The sequence below is a fragment of the Populus alba genome, chromosome 1 (genome assembly GCF_005239225.2).
Source record: "Populus alba chromosome 1, ASM523922v2, whole genome shotgun sequence".
Taxonomy (NCBI): domain Eukaryota; kingdom Viridiplantae; phylum Streptophyta; class Magnoliopsida; order Malpighiales; family Salicaceae; genus Populus; species Populus alba.
The window spans coordinates 3647954-3668638 of record NC_133284.1 but is presented as its reverse complement, the minus strand read 5'-3'; the positions used below and the strand labels follow the sequence as shown (position 1 = coordinate 3668638).

Sequence of the window (20685 nt, the reverse complement as noted above, 5' to 3'; positions counted from 1 at the left end):
ATCAAAACTTTCAAAAAGAAAAGAAAAAAGAAGGGCGGAAATGGTTTGGAAATTGGTGTTTCAATTAATGTTGATGATGCTAATGTTTCAACTAGCAGCAGCAGCAGCACCGATCGCAAGGTCTGGTTGTCCAGATCGTTGTGGAGACATCAGCATTCCATACCCCTTCGGAATAGGAAAAGATTGCTGCATGAACGAATGGTTCGCCATAGAATGCAATGCAACTTTCAACCCTGCTAGAGCTTTTATAAGTGGAATCAACATGGAGGTGCTGAATATTTCAGCTGAAAGAGCCACTGTTACTGTCAAAAGTCCAATAATATCCTCGAATTGTACTGGCAGGGAAGATGGTGTAACTCTGAATTTCACTGGAACTCCTTTTGTCTTCTCCAGAAACTATGATGTATTCATCGCAGTAGGTTGTAATACTCAAGCTCTAATGACCGGAATCACGCCAAGTCTCATCGGTTGTGAGTCTACCTGCAGTGACGTAAAGAGTAAAAATTTCTGCCAGGCTTCACCCCCATCATTCCTTCAGGTTTTCAATCCAAAATTAGAAGCTACAGATGATAATCAAGATAGAGAAGGATGCAAGCTGGCCTTCCTGGTGAACCAGACATGGTTCGAATCGAATGTCAGCGATCCATTCTCGTTGCAATATAGAGATTATGTTCCAGCAGAGCTTGGTTGGACAACGAATGTGAATTCTGATGATCCCGTGCATTGCAGAGGATATTACAATGAGTCTTTTCGATCCGAATGTGTGTGTGGTTGGGGCTATGAGGGCATCCCTTACCTTGGATGCATAGGTAAATACTTTTTTCCTCCAAAAAATATTAGTGATGACAGCATTTTGTTTGTTGAGAAAATGATGATTTTGCTATGGGAATGGTGGCTTGCTAATTTTGTTAGTGATATTTGTCCTAACATTGGATAATCATCTTATTCGTTTTGGATTTTTTCTCTTATTATTTTATTAGATGTGGATGAATGTAAAGAATCAAAGCATTCGTGCCGAGGTTACTTAAATGTGTAAATACACGGGGGTCTTTCGATTGCGAGATCAATAAACTTTATATAGCCTTGATAGGTAAGTCTAAGATTTCTTCTCTTCTTCTTCTACTTTCTTGCTGTCGTTGTTCTTGTTGTTTTCCTTACTAGGATGGTAAAACAGAGAAGAAGCTCTTATTTTTGGAGTGAGCCAAAAGATTAAATGTATAAAATTTTAAAATACTAGCTACTAAATCTAGCTTGTTGCTACTCAGCAGTCATATATATATATATATGCTGATGATTGCACATGCCAACAAATTAACTTTTTCTTCGTTGTAAATAATGCAGTTATAGGCGCAGTTGTCCTGGCATTGTCATCGCTGATGGGCATTTGGTGGTTGTATAAACTTGTAAAGAAATGGCAAAAGATTGAACTCAAAAAGAAATTCTTCAAACGAAACGGTGGGCTATTGTTACAGCAGGAATTACGTGCTGCTGAAGGTTGGGTTCAAAAAACAAAAATATACAGTTCAAAGGAGTTGGAAGTAGCCACTGATCGTTTTTAATGTGAATAGAATACTCGGTCAAGGTGGTCAAGGCACAGTTTATAAAGGGATGTTAGCAGATGGAAGGATTGTTGCTGTTAAGAAGTCCGTGGTCGTTGATGAAGGAAAGCTTGAAGAATTTATCAATGAGGTCGTCGTTCTTTCACAAATCAACCATAGAATGTGGTTAAGTTGCTCGGTTGTTGCTTGGAGACTGAAGTTCCGTTGCTAGTCTATGAGTTCATTCCCAATGGAAATCTTTACAAGTATATCCATGATCAAAACGAAGATCTCTTGTTATCTTGGGAGATGCGATTACGGATTGCCATTGAAGTTGCCGGAGCACTTTCCTATCTACACTCAGCAACATCCATTCCGATTTATCACCGTGATATCAAGTCTACAAACATACTCCTAGATGAGAAATACAGAGCAAAAGTATCTGATTTTGGATCTTCAAGATCTATATCCATCGATCAAACTCACTTGACCACTCTTGTGCAAGGTACTTTTGGCTACTTGGATCCCGAGTACTTCCAGTCTAGTCAATTTACAGAAAAGAGTGATGTTTATAGCTTTGGAGTGGTTCTGGTTGAGCTCATAAGCGGACAAAAACCGATATTTTCTGTAAGTCAGACAGAGACTAGAAGTTTAGCCACGCATTTTATTATGTTGATGGAAGACAATAGACTGTCTGATATTCTTGATGCTAGAGTTAAGGAGGGCTGTCAGAGTGAAGAAGTTATCTCTGTTGCTAATCTTGCGAAAAGATGCTTGAATTTGAATGGGAAAAATCGACCTACAATGCGAGAAGTCACATCAGAGTTGGAGAGGATAAATGGATTGTCTCAAAAAGAGCTAAATATTCAAGAGAACTGTAAAATATCAAAAAACACCATGGATGATGCAAGCAATGATTGGGATGCAGTTTCGACATCAATCAGTGGTGAATTTGATACTGGCAGGACTACATCATCCGATGGTGAACCGTTGATAAAATATTACAACATGCTGATTTTACAAGACATATCAATCGCTGAAAAACATTCATGCGTCTCTGTTTTTCTTTTCCCTTGTTCCCTTCTGTTGGTTCAAATTCTTATGTTTGAGATTTCGGTTTAAATTTCTCCATGGTAGAATTTCAATAAAATATGATTAATCAACGGACGAAAATGGAAATTTCTTAGATATATGGACTGGATTGATGTGTTGACGATCCTATTTATGGGATCAAACCTTTATGTGTGTTAGTGTGTGTTTATATATAATATAACAAATTATTAAAAGCAATCTATCTATCTATCACATTAAAATGATACTCTTCACAAGTAATATTATGGGCAAAGTTTTCATTTTGACATATGGACATGCCAAATATGCCAATGATTCATAACTTGCTCATCATAATATGCCACATGTAAAAATTATAAAATGAGATAAATCTTTTATTGATGTGGGATATGTTGTGAAGATGTTTGTAAAAGATAAACAAGACAAAGCTAATGAAGAACTCAGGCGTATTAACTAAAGCAATTATAACTTCAGAATATTCAATAAGCCCAGTTTTATAGAAGGGTTAGCTTACTGTAACTAGTTAAGGTCCGGAAGGCCTTCATATTAGGCATAGAATGTAAACCCCATGTTAAACAACACCACTTCCAAGTGAAAAATAATAAATTTAAAAGAAATTTTGTCATGACTAGGGGTGAAAATCCATGGTAATTAGCAGGGGTGTTTAAAAAACCAATTAACCGAAAAAACCGATGAAAAATTAACCGAGAAAACCGAATTGCAATGAAAAACCAATTAAACTGATTTTTAAAACCATAAAATCTTGCCGGTTCGGTTCAATTTTGGTTTTACAATTGAAACCGGTGAACCAAACCAAACCAAACCAACCATAAAATATAAAAGACCTATAAATACTACAGTAAACCTAACCCTAATTAATAACATTACATGAAAAGCCGCCGCTCAGACCAAAGATGATTTATCCCTTTCTTCCTTTCCCTTTCAATTTTCATCCACTCTGTGATGCAAATCAGGAGGAGACAAAGGAAGGAACCCTGTAAAACACAAAGATTACTGGAAGACAGAAACATGGGAAACCAAGGAAACGTGAAAGCTGATTAAAAGCTTACTAGCTGTAGTTTAATATTTCCTAGTCAGGTTGATTAAGAAAACTTATCAGCTGTAGTTATTATTTTCCTAGTTAGCTAGCAGTTTCCTAGTTAGACTAGGATTAGAGTTCAAATATGTATTAGATTATAATTCATTAGTAGAGGGTATTTAAGAAGAGAGCATAACATAAGAAACGACAGTTTTTGTAATCAGGCAATTTGCTATTCTTAATACAAATTCTAGAGTGATTCCTCTACAGAGAGATTCTGCCTTAGATTGTTGTTCTTATTGTAAGCAACAAAAGGTTGCAAAGAGCAATTACACTACTCTGTGTCTCTTCCCCCTACATCTATCTCTTCTCTAACAAAACAATAACCCACATCTCCATCTAGTATACTTGTAGCCAAACAAAAACCCTTGGGTTCTCTCTTCACTTGCAACAGAAAGAGAGGGCTCCTCCATTAGAGAAAAGACGGCAAGGTAAAGTTTATCCATGTGTTAATTCTGGCCTTCGTGTGCTTGTATCATTTGTTTCAAACTTTCATGCTTCTCTGACCTTTTCTTCTCCTTTTTCTATCCTCTTACAGCTAGGGTTTTTGCATCTTTCTTCAAGTTCACCCCCCTCCTCTCTCCTTTATCTTGTTTCAGTCATGCCTTTTGTCTTATTTGATTTTCTTGAGTTCTTGATTCCTTTGTTTAGTATTATTAACTTTAATATGTGGTTTTGATTTGTATTATCAACTATCAATCCGTTTTATCCTGATTGCTAGTGCCTTTTATTTGCCTTGAATTGATAGACTATTTTATGGTCAAGATTTTGTTGTTGATTTATGGATAGACTTGAGTTTGGTAAAAGCTTGTTCAACTATCAATTCTGTCAGTATGGTTGATGTAGTGGGACAATGGATAGGTTACAAAGTTGGCTATAATGTGAAACTATAATTGTTGGGTGTTATGTTATATTTATAATAAGTTCAAGTTTACTGTTGATTTTTTTGACTTCATGGTTTGTTGAATTTTTAGATATTGATTGCTTTGTTCAGTTAAAATTATTGTGTGTTTTTGCAAAACCTTTTCCATGGAAATATTTGATTTTCATGTATGATCTATTATAAACCATTGTTCCATTATAATGTACACCTTGTTTGAAATTTTTTTGCCTAGTCAGATGTTGGAGCTCATTATGATGTGTATTTCTATGAGTAGTATACAAGTTTTTTAGAATAGAGAGGTGACAGATGCCTTTTTGCAATTTTATGAAAACCTAACATGATGCTCAACTTTTGCTTGATTCACCAAAAGGCTTTTTTCTTGCTTTTGCATTAATTGGCAGAATAGTGGCAATTGGGCTAGAATAGTGGGTTTTTTTTCTTGCTTTTGCAATTGGAAATAATTTCTGGTCTTTAAATCCTCTTTGCAATTGAACATGTTAGCTTTAACTTTAAAATTCATGTTTTTTATTTTTATTTTTTATTTTTATTTTTTATAATTTTAGATGGGTAATCGGGAAGATCCTACACCAAATGAATCAAATCCTTCAAGTTCGGATCCTAATTCTTTGCCTATTCCAGTTCCAGTTCCAGGTGCTATTTCTAGTACAAATAGCAACACTGAAAGTGAAGGTAATCCACCTTTTAAATCTAATAAAAAAAAACATCCCAAATTTGGGATCCTTTTAAAAAACTAGATGGTAATCCTAAAGCTCATAGGGTTACATGTATGTATTGTGGAAAAGACTATGCATGTCATACTATACTTAATAGGACTAGTAACTTGTGGAGTCATCTAGTTGTATGCATAAAATTTCCTTTTGTGATTGACCGAAAACAAAAAAAACTTTAGTTTTAAAACCTAGGCCTATAATAAAGGGGGTAATAATGGAGAGGAAAATCTGACGACTATTAAGGCAGTAGGTTATAGTTATGAAGAGTGTGGGAAAGCCCTGGGAAAAAATAATTATACTTGATGAGCTACCTTTTAACTTTGTTGAAAACCAAGGATTTAAATCATTTTGTCAAGTAATGTAACCTAGATCTGATGTTCCTTTTCGTTTGATGATTTGGTGAGATTGTTTGAAAATTTATGTAGATGAGAAGGAAAAATTAAAGAAAGCTTTTAAAGATCAACGTTTATGTTTAACAACCGATACTTGGACATCAATCCAAAAATATTAATTATATGTGTTTGACTGCCCATTGGATTGATGAAGGTTGAAATTTGAATAAAATAGTTCTAAATTTTTGTCAAGTTTCTAATCATAAAGGTGAAATAATTGGCCAAGCAATTGAGAGTTGTTTATTGGAATAGGGAATTTGATAACATTTTAACAGTTATAGTAGACAATACAAGTTCAAATAATTTGACAATAAAATATTTGAAGAGAGTAACAAATAATTGGGCAACTAATATATTGTCAAAATACTTCATGCATGTTAGATATTGTGTACATATTGTCAATCTTATTGTATGTGCGGGATTGAAAGATATTGATGATTCAGTTTGTCATAACCCAATTCTGGGTTACTCCCAAAAATTAATTTCTTTTTCAAAAATTAAAATAAAAAAATAAAATAAAGGCTGACAACGTTGAGAAAGCAAATCGGGGAATCAAGTTGCAATTTTGAAAGAAAATTCAAGGCCTAATTGTACCTTATTATGCCCAAAAAAGAAGAAAAAATTTCAAATTCAAGGTCAAATGAAATGATTATTGGAACGAATTTGCATAAAAATTACGTTCAAAGACATAATTAAATTTTTAATAGGCCAATTTGATTTGATCATAGCCCAAATTAAATTTTAATTATGTTTAAGAATTAATTTAGGTCCAATTAAAGGATTTAATTAAGTGCAATGACTTAATTATACTTTAAATGGGTCAAATTAATTTTATTTTGGCTTAAGTGGTGAAAAATTAAGTTTGAGAGCCTAATTAGGGTTTAATTAAGAAGATTGGAATTTTAAGAGATCAAATTTGATTTTAAGCAAGATAATTGATTGAAATTAAAGGGCTTAATCGCATTAAATAAAAAAGGTTTAGGGTCAATTAGGGTTCAATTGACAGCAATTGAAAGAGAAAGGACTGAAATGAACCTTGGCCAAAAACAGATTTCATCACTGTTCATTATCTTTTTTTTTTTCTTTTTGAAAAAGCTGGTCCAGTTGACTACTTTGCCGCTGCATTGAATGTATCTAATATCCACCAAATTTGACAAATCTTATTACTAAAATGATCCTTTGCACTTTCTCTGCAACTCCATGTGACCCGTTCAGGCTAAATGACAATATATTAGCACTGGTGGCAGCCTAAAGAGGCCTACTCAGTCAGCTTTTGTCTGCAGAATTGCGACCCATGATGCCTAAGTTAAGCCCAATGGTTGGGATTCTTCCCAACTAAATGAAGGGCTGAAATTTCCCCCCATGTAGACAAGATTGCCCTCTTCCACCATCTATAAATAGAGGTGGATTTCATGGCCTGAGAGAGGAGAAAATCGGGTCTAAAGTCGGCAAAAAAAACTAGTTTTTCTTCCGGTTTCTGCACATTTCTTCTTTCTCTCTCTCTCCATCGTGGCCTTCAGCCACCACCACCCTCATCACCGGTCTTCCCACCATCATCTGTACCACAAGAAGCCAACGCAACCACTAGCCGACCACCAAAAGCCACCGTCGGTTTCTCTCTCCTCACTGCAGCCCCTCTCGCGTGTTTTTTCTTCTTTTTTTGCTTCCTCTGCAACTTTTCTTCTTCCCGCCGTGACCTGCAACCAACTCCAACCGCCGGCCATCAACTCTTCCATCGTCCTCAGCTAGACCAATGACGGCAGCCACCACCACAGTTTACATATCCACGGTGATTGTGGATAGACTAACAAAGTCTTCTTTGTTTTTGCCTATGAAGATGGGGGATTCAGTTGAAAAACTAGCTCAATTATATATTAAAGTGGTGGTGAGATTGCATGGTGTACCAGTTTCTATAGTTTTCAATAGGGATCCTCGGTTTACATCAAGGTTATAGCCGTGTATACAACGGGCTTTGGGTACCAGATTGAATCTAAGCACAACTTTTCATCCACAGACTGATGAGCAATTTGAAAGGGCAATACAAATTTTAGAAGATTTGTTGCGGTCTTGTATTCTAGAGTTTAGAGGTCAATGGGAGGATCACTTGCCATTAGTAGAATTTACTTATAACAATAGTTATCAATCTACTATTGGAATGGCACCATATGAAGCATTGTATGGAAGGAGATGTTGAACTGCAGTATGTTGGGATGAAGTTGGGGAAAGAAAATTATTGGGACCTAAACTGGTGCAAATCACGGTTGATAAGGTGAAGGTGATAAAGAAAAGGATGAAAGAAGCTAAACCGGAAGAGCTATGTAGATAATCGACGGAGACCTCTAAAGTTTCAAATTGGAGATACGGTATTTTTAAAGGTTGCTCCATGGAAGCATGTGATTCAGTTTGGAATGAAAGGAAAATTAGCACCCAGGTATATTGGGCCTTATAAAATTATAGAAAGAATTGGGATGGTTGCCTATCGTTTACTGCTGCCACCAGATTTAGATAGGATACATAATGTGTTTCATGTCTCGATGCTGCGAAAAGCAAATTTGGATCCCACACGAATTTTGCCACAAATTCCGATGGAAGTGCGAGAAGATTTAACTATGGAGGTACAACCTGTGCAAATTATGGACCGAAGTATAAAGGAATTACGAAATAAAAGTGTGCCGTTAGTAAAAGTATTGTGGAGAAACTCTCAAATAAAAGAAGAAACCTGAGAGAGAGAGTCAGAAATGATGAAGAAATATCCTGAATTATTTTCTTATATATAATTATGAATTTAAATTTCGAGGACGAAATTTTTTTTAGGAGGGGAGAATGTAAAACCTCCAGATGAAAAATCATAAATTGACTAGTTTTAGGTAAAACAAAAAAATTTGTAACTCTTGATTGGGTGATTAGAAAATTCTGAAAATTTGTGTGGAGCCTTCTAATATCATGCTTTAGCTTGGGTTAAAATTTCAGAATTTGTAGAGAAATTCAGAAATTTGACGAAAAATCATAAGTTGACTAGTTTTAGGTAAAACAAAAAAATTCATAACTCTTGATTGGGTGATCATAAAATTCTGAAAATTTGCATGGAGCCTTCTAATATCATGCCTTAGCTTGGGTTTAAAATTTCAGAAGTTTTAGAGAAATTGACAAAAAATCAGAAGTTTTACGTTATTGGACGTAATTTTTAATCCGACCATCGGATTGAACTGAAATTTTATGAGGAACCTTAAAATATACTAAATAAAATCTAGTTAAAATGTTAAGATAAATAGAGCTCGGCAGTGCTAGCAAAAAAAATAAGGACCGTCAAATAGAGACAAAAATACTCATTAAGGGTAGAATAGTTATTTGCCATTGAAAAGAAAATTTATAAGCCCTCCTTCTCTTTTATTAACTGCCTGAATGGGCATAAAAAAAAAAGATGAAAATAAAAAAACACAAAGCATAACGTGAGAGAAGGAGAGAAAAGTAAGGAAAAACAATAAGGAAATTGAAAGAATAACTTTATAAACTTGCAAGTTCAACCTATAAAACACTAAATCAAGTGAAGGAAGGAGGATTTGAGAAGGGGAATTCAGCTAACCTTGGAAAAGAAGAGAAATTGGAAGAAAAGCAATAGGTAAACATGAGAAGTTTTGGATTTAATGTTGCTTTAGATGTTTTCCTAAGCTTATTTGATTAAGTTAGGAAGTAATTTCATGGAAACTTTACCTTAGTTTCCCTTAAATCCTAGATTTTTGAACTTAGGGTTCTTATGTGAATTTGGGGGAATTAGGAGGGGAAGGGAAAATGATGAAATTGAAATGGAATAGAATGAAAACAAGTTGAAATAACAAAGATTTGGGGGAGGAAAAAAGAAACACCACATTCGGCAAATGAGGGGAAAAAAAAAGAAGGGAGAATGAGTTTTGATGTTAATGTTTAGAAAAAACCATGTTTAATCATGATAAATGAAAATGTAAGAAAGACTAAATGAAGAGATAGCATTTAAGTTGAGAAAAATAATAATAATAATAATAATAATAAGTAAATTCAAATTAAAAGAGAAATAAACTAGTTAAAAGAAAATATGAAGACAAGATGCCTAGATTGTGTTTGAATATAGTATTTAGATTAAATAAATAATATGATGTGAGGGTATAAAGAATAGAAGAATTATTTGATGGAGGAATTATGAACATAGAGTAAGCAAAGAAGTAACTTGAGTTAAATATGAGGTTGTATGTAAAATAATGATGCTATATTTGAGAATGAATTTTTATTAGAACAAATTACAAATAAAAATATTACGTGCTTTGTGTTTCGACACGTTAGAAAAATATTGATGGACTAATGATATAATGACATTTGATTGATTCAGGAGCTGTGTCTGGAGCTGGTTATCAGACAGGAGGAGCTGAGTCATCCCGAGCATAATGTAGGTGATTCGTCACCTCATTTTGTAATTTTTAGTTTCCCAAATTATTGATGTTGCTTATTTATTTGATATTAAACGAATGGAGCAAATGAATAATTTGAGTTATGATTATGTGAAAGTATCGGTTTTACTGGTTAACAAAGAAGTTAACCGGATATGGGGTAATTCGTATGGAATTACCGGATTGTTTGGCTAATAAAAGAGATTAGCCAAATGCTGGGTTATTCGAATGGAATTACTGGATTGATTGGCTAACAAATGAGATTAGCCGGATACTGGGTGATTCATATGGAATTACCGGATTGATTTTGCTAACTGAAATGGGTTAGCCGGATTTTTGGGTAATAAAGAGAATTACTGGGTTTATTGGTTAACAAAGAGGTTAACCGGATAAGGAGTAATTCATATGGAATTACCGGATTGATTGGCTAACAAAAGAGGTTAGTTGGATGATAGGTAATTCGAATGAAATTACTGGGTCTATTGGTAACCAAGGAAGGAAAAATGAATTTTTGAGTAATTCTATGAAAGTGTTAGAGTTATTTGATAATTAAGAGGAATTAGCTGGATTTTTTTTAAGTCTTAAAAAGATTATGTAAATTATGGGATTAAGTTAGATTGAAGTAGAAGTACTAAATTTCAAAGGTTAAGAGTAATTAATTAATATAGTGAGAAAGTTAATTAATATGGTTGTTGTTGAAACAAGTACACCACGAGGTGATGCAGATCGTTAGATGTAGGATTTCTCTTGTGTATGAATTACCATTTTGGAATGTAATATTCATGTCTTTACTTTCAGTGTAAATCCTTTTGTTTTGGAAAAAATCAAGTAGAAGGTGTAATAGGTAGTGGAAGTATTATATATATGTATAGTTATTAGTATGACCAAATCATTTTCAAAATGATAAGATAAGATTTATTATAGACATAATATGACTCTTAATCTTAATTTTGTATTTATGTAGTTTAAAGGCATATATGTAGTTAGTAAGCATTTATCATGTTTGTGATGAATTTGTTTATCTTTTGGGTTGTTTTGGAAGTACATTTATGTTAATTTACTAATCAATAAATAGAAGTATTGCGTTATTGTTTGATAACTGGAATGTGATCCGGGATGATTGGATCAAGATGGAAGTCATAATGACATATAATAGAAGTGTTGTCGATAACTTGGTACCAACAAAAATAGAGGAAAGTTTGCCAAAAAAAAATTTTATTTAAAAAAACCCATAAATTTAGACATATTAACCAATACTTGACATTGGTAAAGAAATGTTTGGAGTTTTCATGACATTATGATTTGAGGGCGTTACAATTTCTCTCTCCTCACTACAGCCCCTCTCGCATGTTTTTTTTCTTCTTCTTTTGCTTCCTCTGCCGCCAGCCACCGTCTCTATCATAGCCTTAGCCACCATTTCTAACCACAACCGGCCACCAAGCAGCCACCGTGATCTTCTTTCTCTTCTCCTTCCAGCATTTCTCTCTCCTCTGCAACTTTTCTTCTTCCCGTCGTGACCTGCAACTAGCTTCAACCGCTGGCAACCAACTCTTCCACCGTCCTCAACCAGACTAATGACGGCATCCACCACCACGCCAGGTTTTCTGCCCTCTCTCCCCTTCCCCTTCTTCTTCTTCTTCTTGTGTGAACAGTAGGCGTGAATTTATAAACAACTGCGAATTCTCCCAGCAGGGCTTTCTTAAGAAGAATCAACATGGAGGTCTTCAAGATTTCATTAGGGAACAGTAGGGTTCGAGTAAACAGTCCAATAATTTCCTCCGGCTGTTCTGGTAGAGGTGCCAACTTAGCCTTTAATATGACTGGAAGTCCTTTCATCTTCTCTTCGTTAAATATCTTCATCGCAATGGGCTGCAACAATCGTGCTTTATTGAACCAAATTGAGCCAGAAATTGTTGGGTGCACGTCAACTTGCGGTGCTAATAACTTGACTAGTTTCTAGTACAGAAGGTAAAAAAAAAGAGGTACTGTTTCTGGTAACAATTTGCTGCCAGACCAGAATTCCCTGGAATCTCCAGGTGTTCAGTGCAAGTTTGGGGACCACAGAGGACCCTAATGATCAAGGAAGAAATCAATGCAAGGTAAGCTTTTTATAGTAGACAGAGCATGGTCCCTGGACAACATAAAAAGTCCCGAGGCGGTGCAAGATTTTGCAGCATGTCCCAGTATTCCTGGATTGGTTTATTTATAGTGATGACATCCGTGTGGAGAATTCTGATGCAAAGAATTGCAGCCCCCCTTAACATTAGTTTCTGGTAGGTGGGGTTTGAGTACAATAACATTGCATTCCAATTCAACTAATTGTAGTTGCAACCTGGGCTATGATGGCAATCCGTATCTTCCTGATGGATGCACTGGTATGATTCGAACACGCTTAATGTGATTTAATCTTTCTTTCTTAAAAAAAAAAAAATAATGGAGTACTGAAGCTTTAGAATAGAGTTGAAGCATAAATTCACCATGCAATATCATTCTACTTTTGGATGGCTCCAAGCACATGAACATACTCACTCATTGGATTTCCTGAATCAGATATTGATGAGTGCAAAAATCCCAATGGAAATTGGTGTTCGGGGATGACAAAATGTGTGAATGTACCGGGTGGGTACAAGTGCGAGCTCGACAAAGCTAAGATCACTTTCTTGAGTAAGTTTCTGTCTCTTAATTCTTTTTGCATGGAACCTGAAACATTGGTTTAGAGGGTAAATTGTGTTTGGGAGAGTAGATTTTATATATTTTCCCTTGTCTGAGAGGATGGAAAGGGAGCTACGAGAAAATTGTCGTCCATGACTGCCTTTTTTATCTCCACAAAACGGATAGAATGAGGCAATGATGATATAGTACTTTCTTAATTATTAATTTACGTCTTTTCCCTTCTCTAACCCTTGGTTCTCCTGTAAATCAAAGCATACGATATAATTTTGTTCTTTTTTTAATTTCACTCTCTTTTCTTTTTTTAATTAATTAAATATAGATAAGAATTGGATGCTTAAATTTATAATTACGCTTTTCCACTTATATCAGAAAATTTTAAAATTTTTTACCACTTAATTTTGTTTTTTTTTTTTTTTTTAAGTGTTTGGCATTGCTATTGTTATACAAGTGTTTTTTATACTAATCGATTCGGTATGTCTGACATGGAAAGTTCTGCATTTGCACTTCAAGAAGAAAAAAACCATTTGTAAAAAAGAAATTGATTTTATTTGCAGGAATAAAAAGAAAAGTGGTAAGTTAATTAAAAAAAATTAGGTTAATTGATTTGTTTATATTTATGTATTGTGTTAGAGAATAATATAAATCATATCTTGAAATATTAACTAATAACTTAAATTATTAAGTTAAGATAATTCTTTGACATGTTGAATTTTATTTTCATAATTTTCATTTTAAGAAATTTTCACTCTTTGTATGCACAAATATATAGATATTTTCTCTTATATACTCTTTTTTGCTACTTTTTGGATAGAAATACCCCTAAGACCTCCAAAATAAAAATTAAGTATTAAAAATATATCAAAGTAAAAAAAAATTGAAAACTTAACAAAACATGAAAAAACTAGAAAACAAAATTAATTTTTTTAAAATTACCTAAAATTGAAAAAACCTGGAGAATACCAAAACATTTTAAATAGATCATAGATATTTTAAAAAGAAAAATCGGTAACTAATAAAAAATTTGAAAAATCCATATACAGTGAAACTTATTGTGTTGCCATAGATATAATTTCTAGCTGTGAGGCTTTGTTGACATGATTTATTTTTTATTTTTTATATTACTCAAGTAAGTTTTTTTTTTTTTGTTCACTTTTCAAAAAAAATTTAATGTTTTGTGGGCTTTTCATGCTTTTTTTATATATTTTTTCGAAATTGTAGTTTTAGGCTTTTTAAAATTAAATTTTCTTTTGGATGTTGTTGTGGTTTTTTTGTTCAAAATAGTGAAAGGATACATGAGGAAACAAAATGTGAATATACTGTTGCACAGATCGTAGAGAATGAGAATGAATTGCTATATTATTGAATAAAGAACAGTGCCTTTAAATAGGCATTACAATGACTCAAATAATCGAAAACAGAATTAACTAAAGACTAGGCACTAACCCAACTTAACCCAACAGACTAGCCACTAAGTACTGAGAGCTGGACACGTATACCATTTATTCATCCACTAACTAACAAACTCCTATTGACCTGGACAACTATGCAGTGAATAAGAAAATATTCCCAACAATCCCTCCCTTAAACTGAACAATTTCAGACATTCAGTTTAAAGAATAATAAGATAGCTTTTAATACAATCATCCCAAAGAACACACTCCAAGCAACTCCCTTAGCTTGTGAAACAATGGTGTTTTAAGCGGCTTAGTGAATATGTCAGCCACTTGGTCTTCACTCCTGCAGAAAATAAGATTAATTACTTCATCTTTTGCGAGATCCCTTAAGAAATGGTATTTGACATCAATGTGCTTGCTTCTCCCATGTAGCACAGGATTTCTTGATAGTTTTTATTGTTGAGCTGTTGTCACAATAAATTGAAGTTTGCTCCTTGTTGTTTGAACTGAATTTCTTCAAGAATCCTCCTTAGCCAAATTGCTTGACATGCACATGAAGCTGCAGCTACAAATTCAGCTTCGGTTGTTGATAAGGTAACTATTGGTTGTTTCTTGGATGACCATGAGACGGCTCCTGTACCCAGCATAAAAGCATACCCCGAAGTGCTTTTCCGATCATCTTGATCCCCGGCATAGTCACTATCAGTAAAACCCATTAAATCTGAATGTTCTCCTTTTTTGTAGAGTAATCCAAAATCAGCAGTACCTTGTAGGTAACGAAAGATTCTTTTTGCAGCAAGAAGATGAATCTCTTTAGGGTTTTCCATGTATCTACTAATGAGACTGACAGCATACATTATGTCAGGCCTCGTCGCTGTCAAATACATTAGGCTCCCTACAATTTGTTTGTAGTTTGTACTGTCAACCCTCTTCCCTTCTGGATCCTTGAAAAGTTTCACACCAACTTCAGTAGGTGTGCCAACTGAGTTACAATTGTTCATTTCAAATCTTTCTAAGATTTCTTGAACATACTTCTTTTGCGAAATGAAAATGCCAGTTGTTGATTGTACTACCTCAAGGCCGAGATAGTAATGCATCATCCCGAGATCAGTCATCTCGAATTCAATCATCATAGACTCTTTAAACTTCTCAAACATGGCATAATTATTTCCAGTGTAAATCAAATCATCCACATATAGGCACACAATCAGCATTTTTCCATTTTCAGTTTTGACAAAAAGTGTATGCTCATGTGGGCATTTCTGAAATCCCTCCCTTAAAAAATAAGCCTCTATGCGACTATACCAAGCTCTGGGAGCTTGTTTAAGTCCATAGAGCGCCTTTTTTAACTTATATACTTTATCTTCAGCACCAAGTTTAACATAACCAGGAGGTTGATCGATATATACCTGCTCCTCTAGCTCTCCATGTAAGAAGGCTGATTTCACATCTAGCTGGAAAATAGACCATGAGTTCTGAGCTACCATTGCAAGCACCAATCTGATTGTGTCCATGCGTGCAACAGGAGAGAACACCTCTTTATAGTCCACACCAAATTCTTGTTTGTAGCCCTTGGCTACTAACCGGGCCTTATGTTTGTCGATTTCACCACTTTCCTTCAATTTGGTTTTGTACACCCATTTGACACCAATGGTTTTGTGCCCTTCTGAAAGCTGAGTCAATTCCCAGGTATTATTCCTTTCAATTGCCGCAATCTCTTCATTCATTGCCTGGCGCCATGTGGATGTTTTGACTGCATCTTCAAAGGTTGTAGGATCACAGTCAGAAAATAGGGCAAAATAGATGAGTGGGTCTTCATCTTGGGCAATTCCAGCAACTTCATAATCTGTCATCCATGCAGGCCTTGTCCTTGCACGTAAAGGCCTTTGATCATCCACTAGTTGTGGACTCGCTACTGTCGGTTGTACTTGCAGCCCTTCTTCATTATCATTATCAATATCAGTATCTAGCACCAAAGGCTTGTTGGGAACACTGTTGTGCCATGACCAGAATTGGTCTTCATCAAAGATTACATCACGGCTAATCACAATTCTCTTAGTGTTAGGATTGTAAAGCTTGTAGGCTTTGGAATGATCACTAACACCAAGAAAAACACATTTTTCTCCCTTGTTCTCCAGCTTTTTCCTCTTCACATCTGGAATATGGGCATAAGCAATGCACCCAAAAATCTTGAAGTAATCCACTGCTGGTCGTCTGCCACTCCAAGCCTCCTCTGGGGTCATATTTTGAACAGCAAATGTTGGACTTCTGTTCAAGATATGAATGCTCCATGTAACCACCTCAGGCCATAAATCTCTTGGAATGCCACTCATATTCAGCAGACTTCGCACCATGTTTAGAATGGTTCGGTTTTTCCTCTCAGAAATCCCATTCTGCTGGGGAGTAAAGGCTGCGGTAAGCTGTCTTTTAATCCCATGATCTTTGCAAAATTCTGTGAATTCAAGAGAGTTGTATTCTCCTCCACGATCCGTGTGAAGAATTTTGATTGGTAATCCAACCTCTTTTTCAGCCAATGCTTTGAAATGCTTGAAAGAGGCAAATGCCTTAGATTTTTCCTGCAAGAAATAGACCCAAATTTTTCGACTAAAGTCGTCAATAAAGGTAATTATATACCTTTTACCACCATTAGAGGTTGGATTAATTGGTCCACAAAGATCAGAATGCACCAGTTACAACTGCATCTTTGCTCTCCAAGACTTGAACTTTGGAAATGGCTTTCGGTGTTGTTTGCTGACAACACACTCTTCACAAACTGATGAAGGGGTTGCAATTTTTGGTAAGCCAGTCACCATCCTCTTCTTTTGTAGGGTCTTCAGTCCACCAAAATTTAGATGACCATAACGAAGATGCCATAGCCATGCATCATTATTCATTGTTGCTAAGAAACAAGATTGAATGGTGCTGTTCAGGTAGAGAGGGAACATTCGGTTGGTTGTCATGTTTATTTGAGCAATTAAGCTCAAATTATCATCCCGAATTTGACATACCCCATTCTTGATAGAAATTTCATACCCCCTTTCTTGCAGCTGCCCTACACTGAGCAAATTAGTCTTCAAGTCTGGTACATAAAGCACATTAGAAATATTGTGTGTGGAATCTTCCTTAGTCTGAATTGAGACCCTTCCTTTCCCCATCACAGAGACCTTAGAATTGTCTCCAAATTTCACATCATCACGAAATGATTCATCCAAGACAGAGAACACAGATTTATCTCCACACATGTGATTACTACACCCTGTGTCTAAATACCACAAATTCCTATTCGTTTCTTCTTTTGCATGGCAAACCATTAACAACGAAATCTCTTCTTCTTTTTCAGCAAAGTTTAATTTCTCACCATAGCCTCTAGTCATATTAGTTTTACAATCTGACTGAAAATGACCATACCTATGACATCTGTAGCATTCCACATTGGATTTGTCTGCTGACATTGAGTGATGTTCTGATCTGCCACCATTCTGATGACCTCCTCTTCTTCTTCCTCTTTCATGAAAATGATTTTCATGATGTTGATTCTGCTGATGATGTCCACGATGATGCTGAAACTGCTGTATGTGACCACGATTGTCATTCCTTTTGTAGTCATTTCGTCCCCTGCCTCGCCCTCTGTAAGCCTTGATTGGAGTAGGGTGATAGTCAATTGAGGCTTTCAACAGTTGTTCTTCTTTATCCTGTTGGCTGATCTTCTGTTCATGAACCAACAAAGAACTCTGTAATTCATCGATTGACAGTTCTTCAATATTGTTAGACTCTTCGATGGAACAGACAACGAAATTGAACTTCGGTGTCATGGATCTAAGAATCTTTTCCACGATGATGACATCTTCAGTTTTGTCTCCATGGGTTCGCATCTTGTTGACAATTACCATTGTCCGTGAGAAGTAATTTGTGACTGATTCCCCTGACTTCATTCGGAGTATTTCAAACTCAGAACGAAGTGCTTGAAGCTGCTGCCTTTTTGCTCTTGTTGACCCTTGATACTTCTTTTTCATGGAGTCCCAAATGTGCTTTGATGTGTCTTTGCACAAAATGGTTTCCAGAATTGAGCGATCTATGGCCTGAAATAGAAAATTTTTGGCCTTAAGATCCTTCAATTGTAACCCTTCTCGTTCACTTTTCTGGGCATTTGTCAGCACGACCCCTTCGGTTAATTCTAGTATTCCAGAATCAACAATGCTCCAATACTCTTTCGATTTGAAGAAATTCTCCATTAGCATGCTCCAGTGGTCGTAATGACCATCAAACCGTGGAATTGAAGGTTGAACGAAACTGTTTTCTGACGCCATCGATGCTTGATGAAGCTACTGCTGTTTCTCTCACAAAGCTTTCAATTTGGTGGGTTCTCTCTCACAAAGCTCCGTTCTCTCTCACAAAGCTCTCAATTTAGTGGGTGAACTCTCACAAAGCTTCGTTCTCTCTCAATTTAGTGGGTGAAGCTGCTGCTGTCTCTCCCTCACAAAACTCTCAATTTCAATTCTTTTAATTTCACTCTAACCTGGCTCTGATACCACTGTTGCACAGATCGTAGAGAATGAGAATGAATTGCTATATTATTGAATAAAGAACAGTGCCTTTAAATAGGCATTACAATGACTCAAATAATCGAAAACAGAATTAACTAAAGACTAGGCACTAACCCAACTTAACCCAACAGACTAGCCACTAAGTACTGAGAGCTGGACACGTATACCATTTATTCATCCACTAACTAACAAACTCCTATTGACCTGGACAACTATGCAGTGAATAAGAAAATATTCCCAACATATACAATAACATATAATAATTAAAAAAAGAAGTACGTAAAAAAATACACGGCAGAAGGTTACCTCAACCAAAAAAAGATTTAATAATATGTATGTATGTATCTAACAATTTTATTTTATTTTTTTCTCTTGCGAGCAATGGCAGTTCTAGGTGCGGCCACTGGATTGTTGTTGCTGCTTGTTGGTATTTGGCGGTTATATAAACTTGTAAAAAAACGGAAGAACATTGAACTGAAGAAGAAGTTCTTCAAACAAAATGGTGGTTTATTGCTGCAGCAACAATTATCCTCAAGTGATGGAAGCATTCAGAAAACAAAAATATTTACTTCCAAGGAGCTGGAAAAGGCAACCGATCGTTTTAATGATAATAGAATACTTGGTCAAGGTGGCCAAGGAACTGTTTATAAAGGAATGCTAGCAGATGGAATGATCGTTGCTATCAAAAAATCCAAAATGATGGATGAAGAAAAGTTGGAAGAATTTATCAATGAGGTCGTCATCCTTTCACAAGTCAATCATAGAAATGTGGTCAAGTTGCTAGGTTGTTGTTTAGAGACGGAGGTTCCTCTGCTAGTCTATGAATTCATTCCCAACGGAAATCTCTTTGAGTATATTCATGACCAGAAGGAGGAGTTCGAGTTTTCATGGGAAATGCGACTAAGGATTGCTACTGAAGTTGCTAGGGCACTTTCTTATCTTCATTCCGCAGCATCCATTCCGGTTTACCACCGTGATATCAAGTCTACAAATATAATGTTAGATGAGAAGTTCAGAGCAAAAGTATCAGATTTCGGAACTTCAAGATCGATCGCCATTGATCAAACTCATCTAACCACTCATGTTCAAGGCACTTTTGGATACTTGGACCCAGAGTACTTCCAGTCTAGCCAGTTTACCGGAAAAAGTGACGTCTACAGTTTTGGTGTTGTTCTTGCAGAGCTCTTGAGTGGGCAAAAACCAATTTCTTATGAAAGGTCGGAAGAAAGGGGAAGTTTAGCCACTCATTTTATTCTTTTGATGGAAGAGAACAAGATATTTGATATTCTTGAGGAACGAATTATGGGGCAGGACCGTGACGAAGAAGTTATCGCAGTCGCTAACCTTGCAAGAAGATGCTTGAACTTGAATGGAAGGAAACGGCCAACAATGAGAGAAGTCGCGATAGAGTTGGAGCAGATTCGGCTGTCAAAAGGAGCTCTTCATGCACAACAAAGCAGTAAAGAACTTGAAAACATCAGGGATGGAGTTCCCAACGCATGGGAAATTGCTGGGACTCCTACTTCAGTAACAATTGGCGATTTTAGAAATGGCACGGCTCCATCTTTGGATGTCCAAGCATTGATTTCTCACGAAACATGGTGATTAAGTACATCCATGGCATTTATGTTCATTTGATTTGCATGAGTTTTAGACAATTTTAAGATTTTCTCGTTGTATTTCCCTTCATCAGACGTTCCTAAACTAATCGAACAACATATATGTATAATTAGTATTTTGAGCCTACTCCCAGCAAAAGTTACTCTAAATCCGAAAGTTGAAAGATTATATTTTAGTTTCAATAATAGTTATTAAATTTTCTCTATTTAATTCTTAATTTTTTAAATTATAAACTTTTAGTTCTTAATAATTTATAAAATTCAATTTCAGTCATAAACTTCATTTTCTTTATTTATTCGTCCCAGTTTAAAAAGAATGGCTA

General features: G+C 35.5%; 1 protein-coding gene and 1 pseudogene across 1 annotated transcript; both read left to right on the top strand.

The window, feature by feature from the left end:
* The first annotated feature begins 40 nt into the window (after window positions 1-40).
* LOC140954286 (wall-associated receptor kinase-like 1) lies at window positions 41-10130 on the top strand. The gene is made up of 5 exons (XM_073406230.1): window positions 41-809; window positions 1342-1494; window positions 1583-1689; window positions 1752-2520; window positions 10075-10130. Exons 1-5 carry the CDS (start codon window positions 41-43, stop codon window positions 10128-10130), a joined length of 1854 nt encoding a protein of 617 aa, XP_073262331.1.
* A 1671-nt stretch (window positions 10131-11801) lies between these two features.
* Window positions 11802-20538, top strand: LOC118053974 (wall-associated receptor kinase-like 22; annotated as a pseudogene).
* Window positions 20539-20685: the final 147 nt, after the last annotated feature.

Bases quoted from the DNA above. Each gene is read 5' to 3' on its own strand.
- LOC140954286 (XM_073406230.1), top strand. From the start codon at position 41: ATGGTTTGGAAATTGGTGTTTCAATTAATGTTGATGATGCTAATGTTT. The intron at 1,690-1,751 runs GTCGTCGTTCTT...TGTTGCTTGGAG, and splicing joins TTGAAGAATTTATCAATGAG to ACTGAAGTTCCGTTGCTAGT. The intron at 2,521-10,074 runs GTGAACCGTTGA...TGATTGATTCAG, and splicing joins CAGGACTACATCATCCGATG to GAGCTGTGTCTGGAGCTGGT.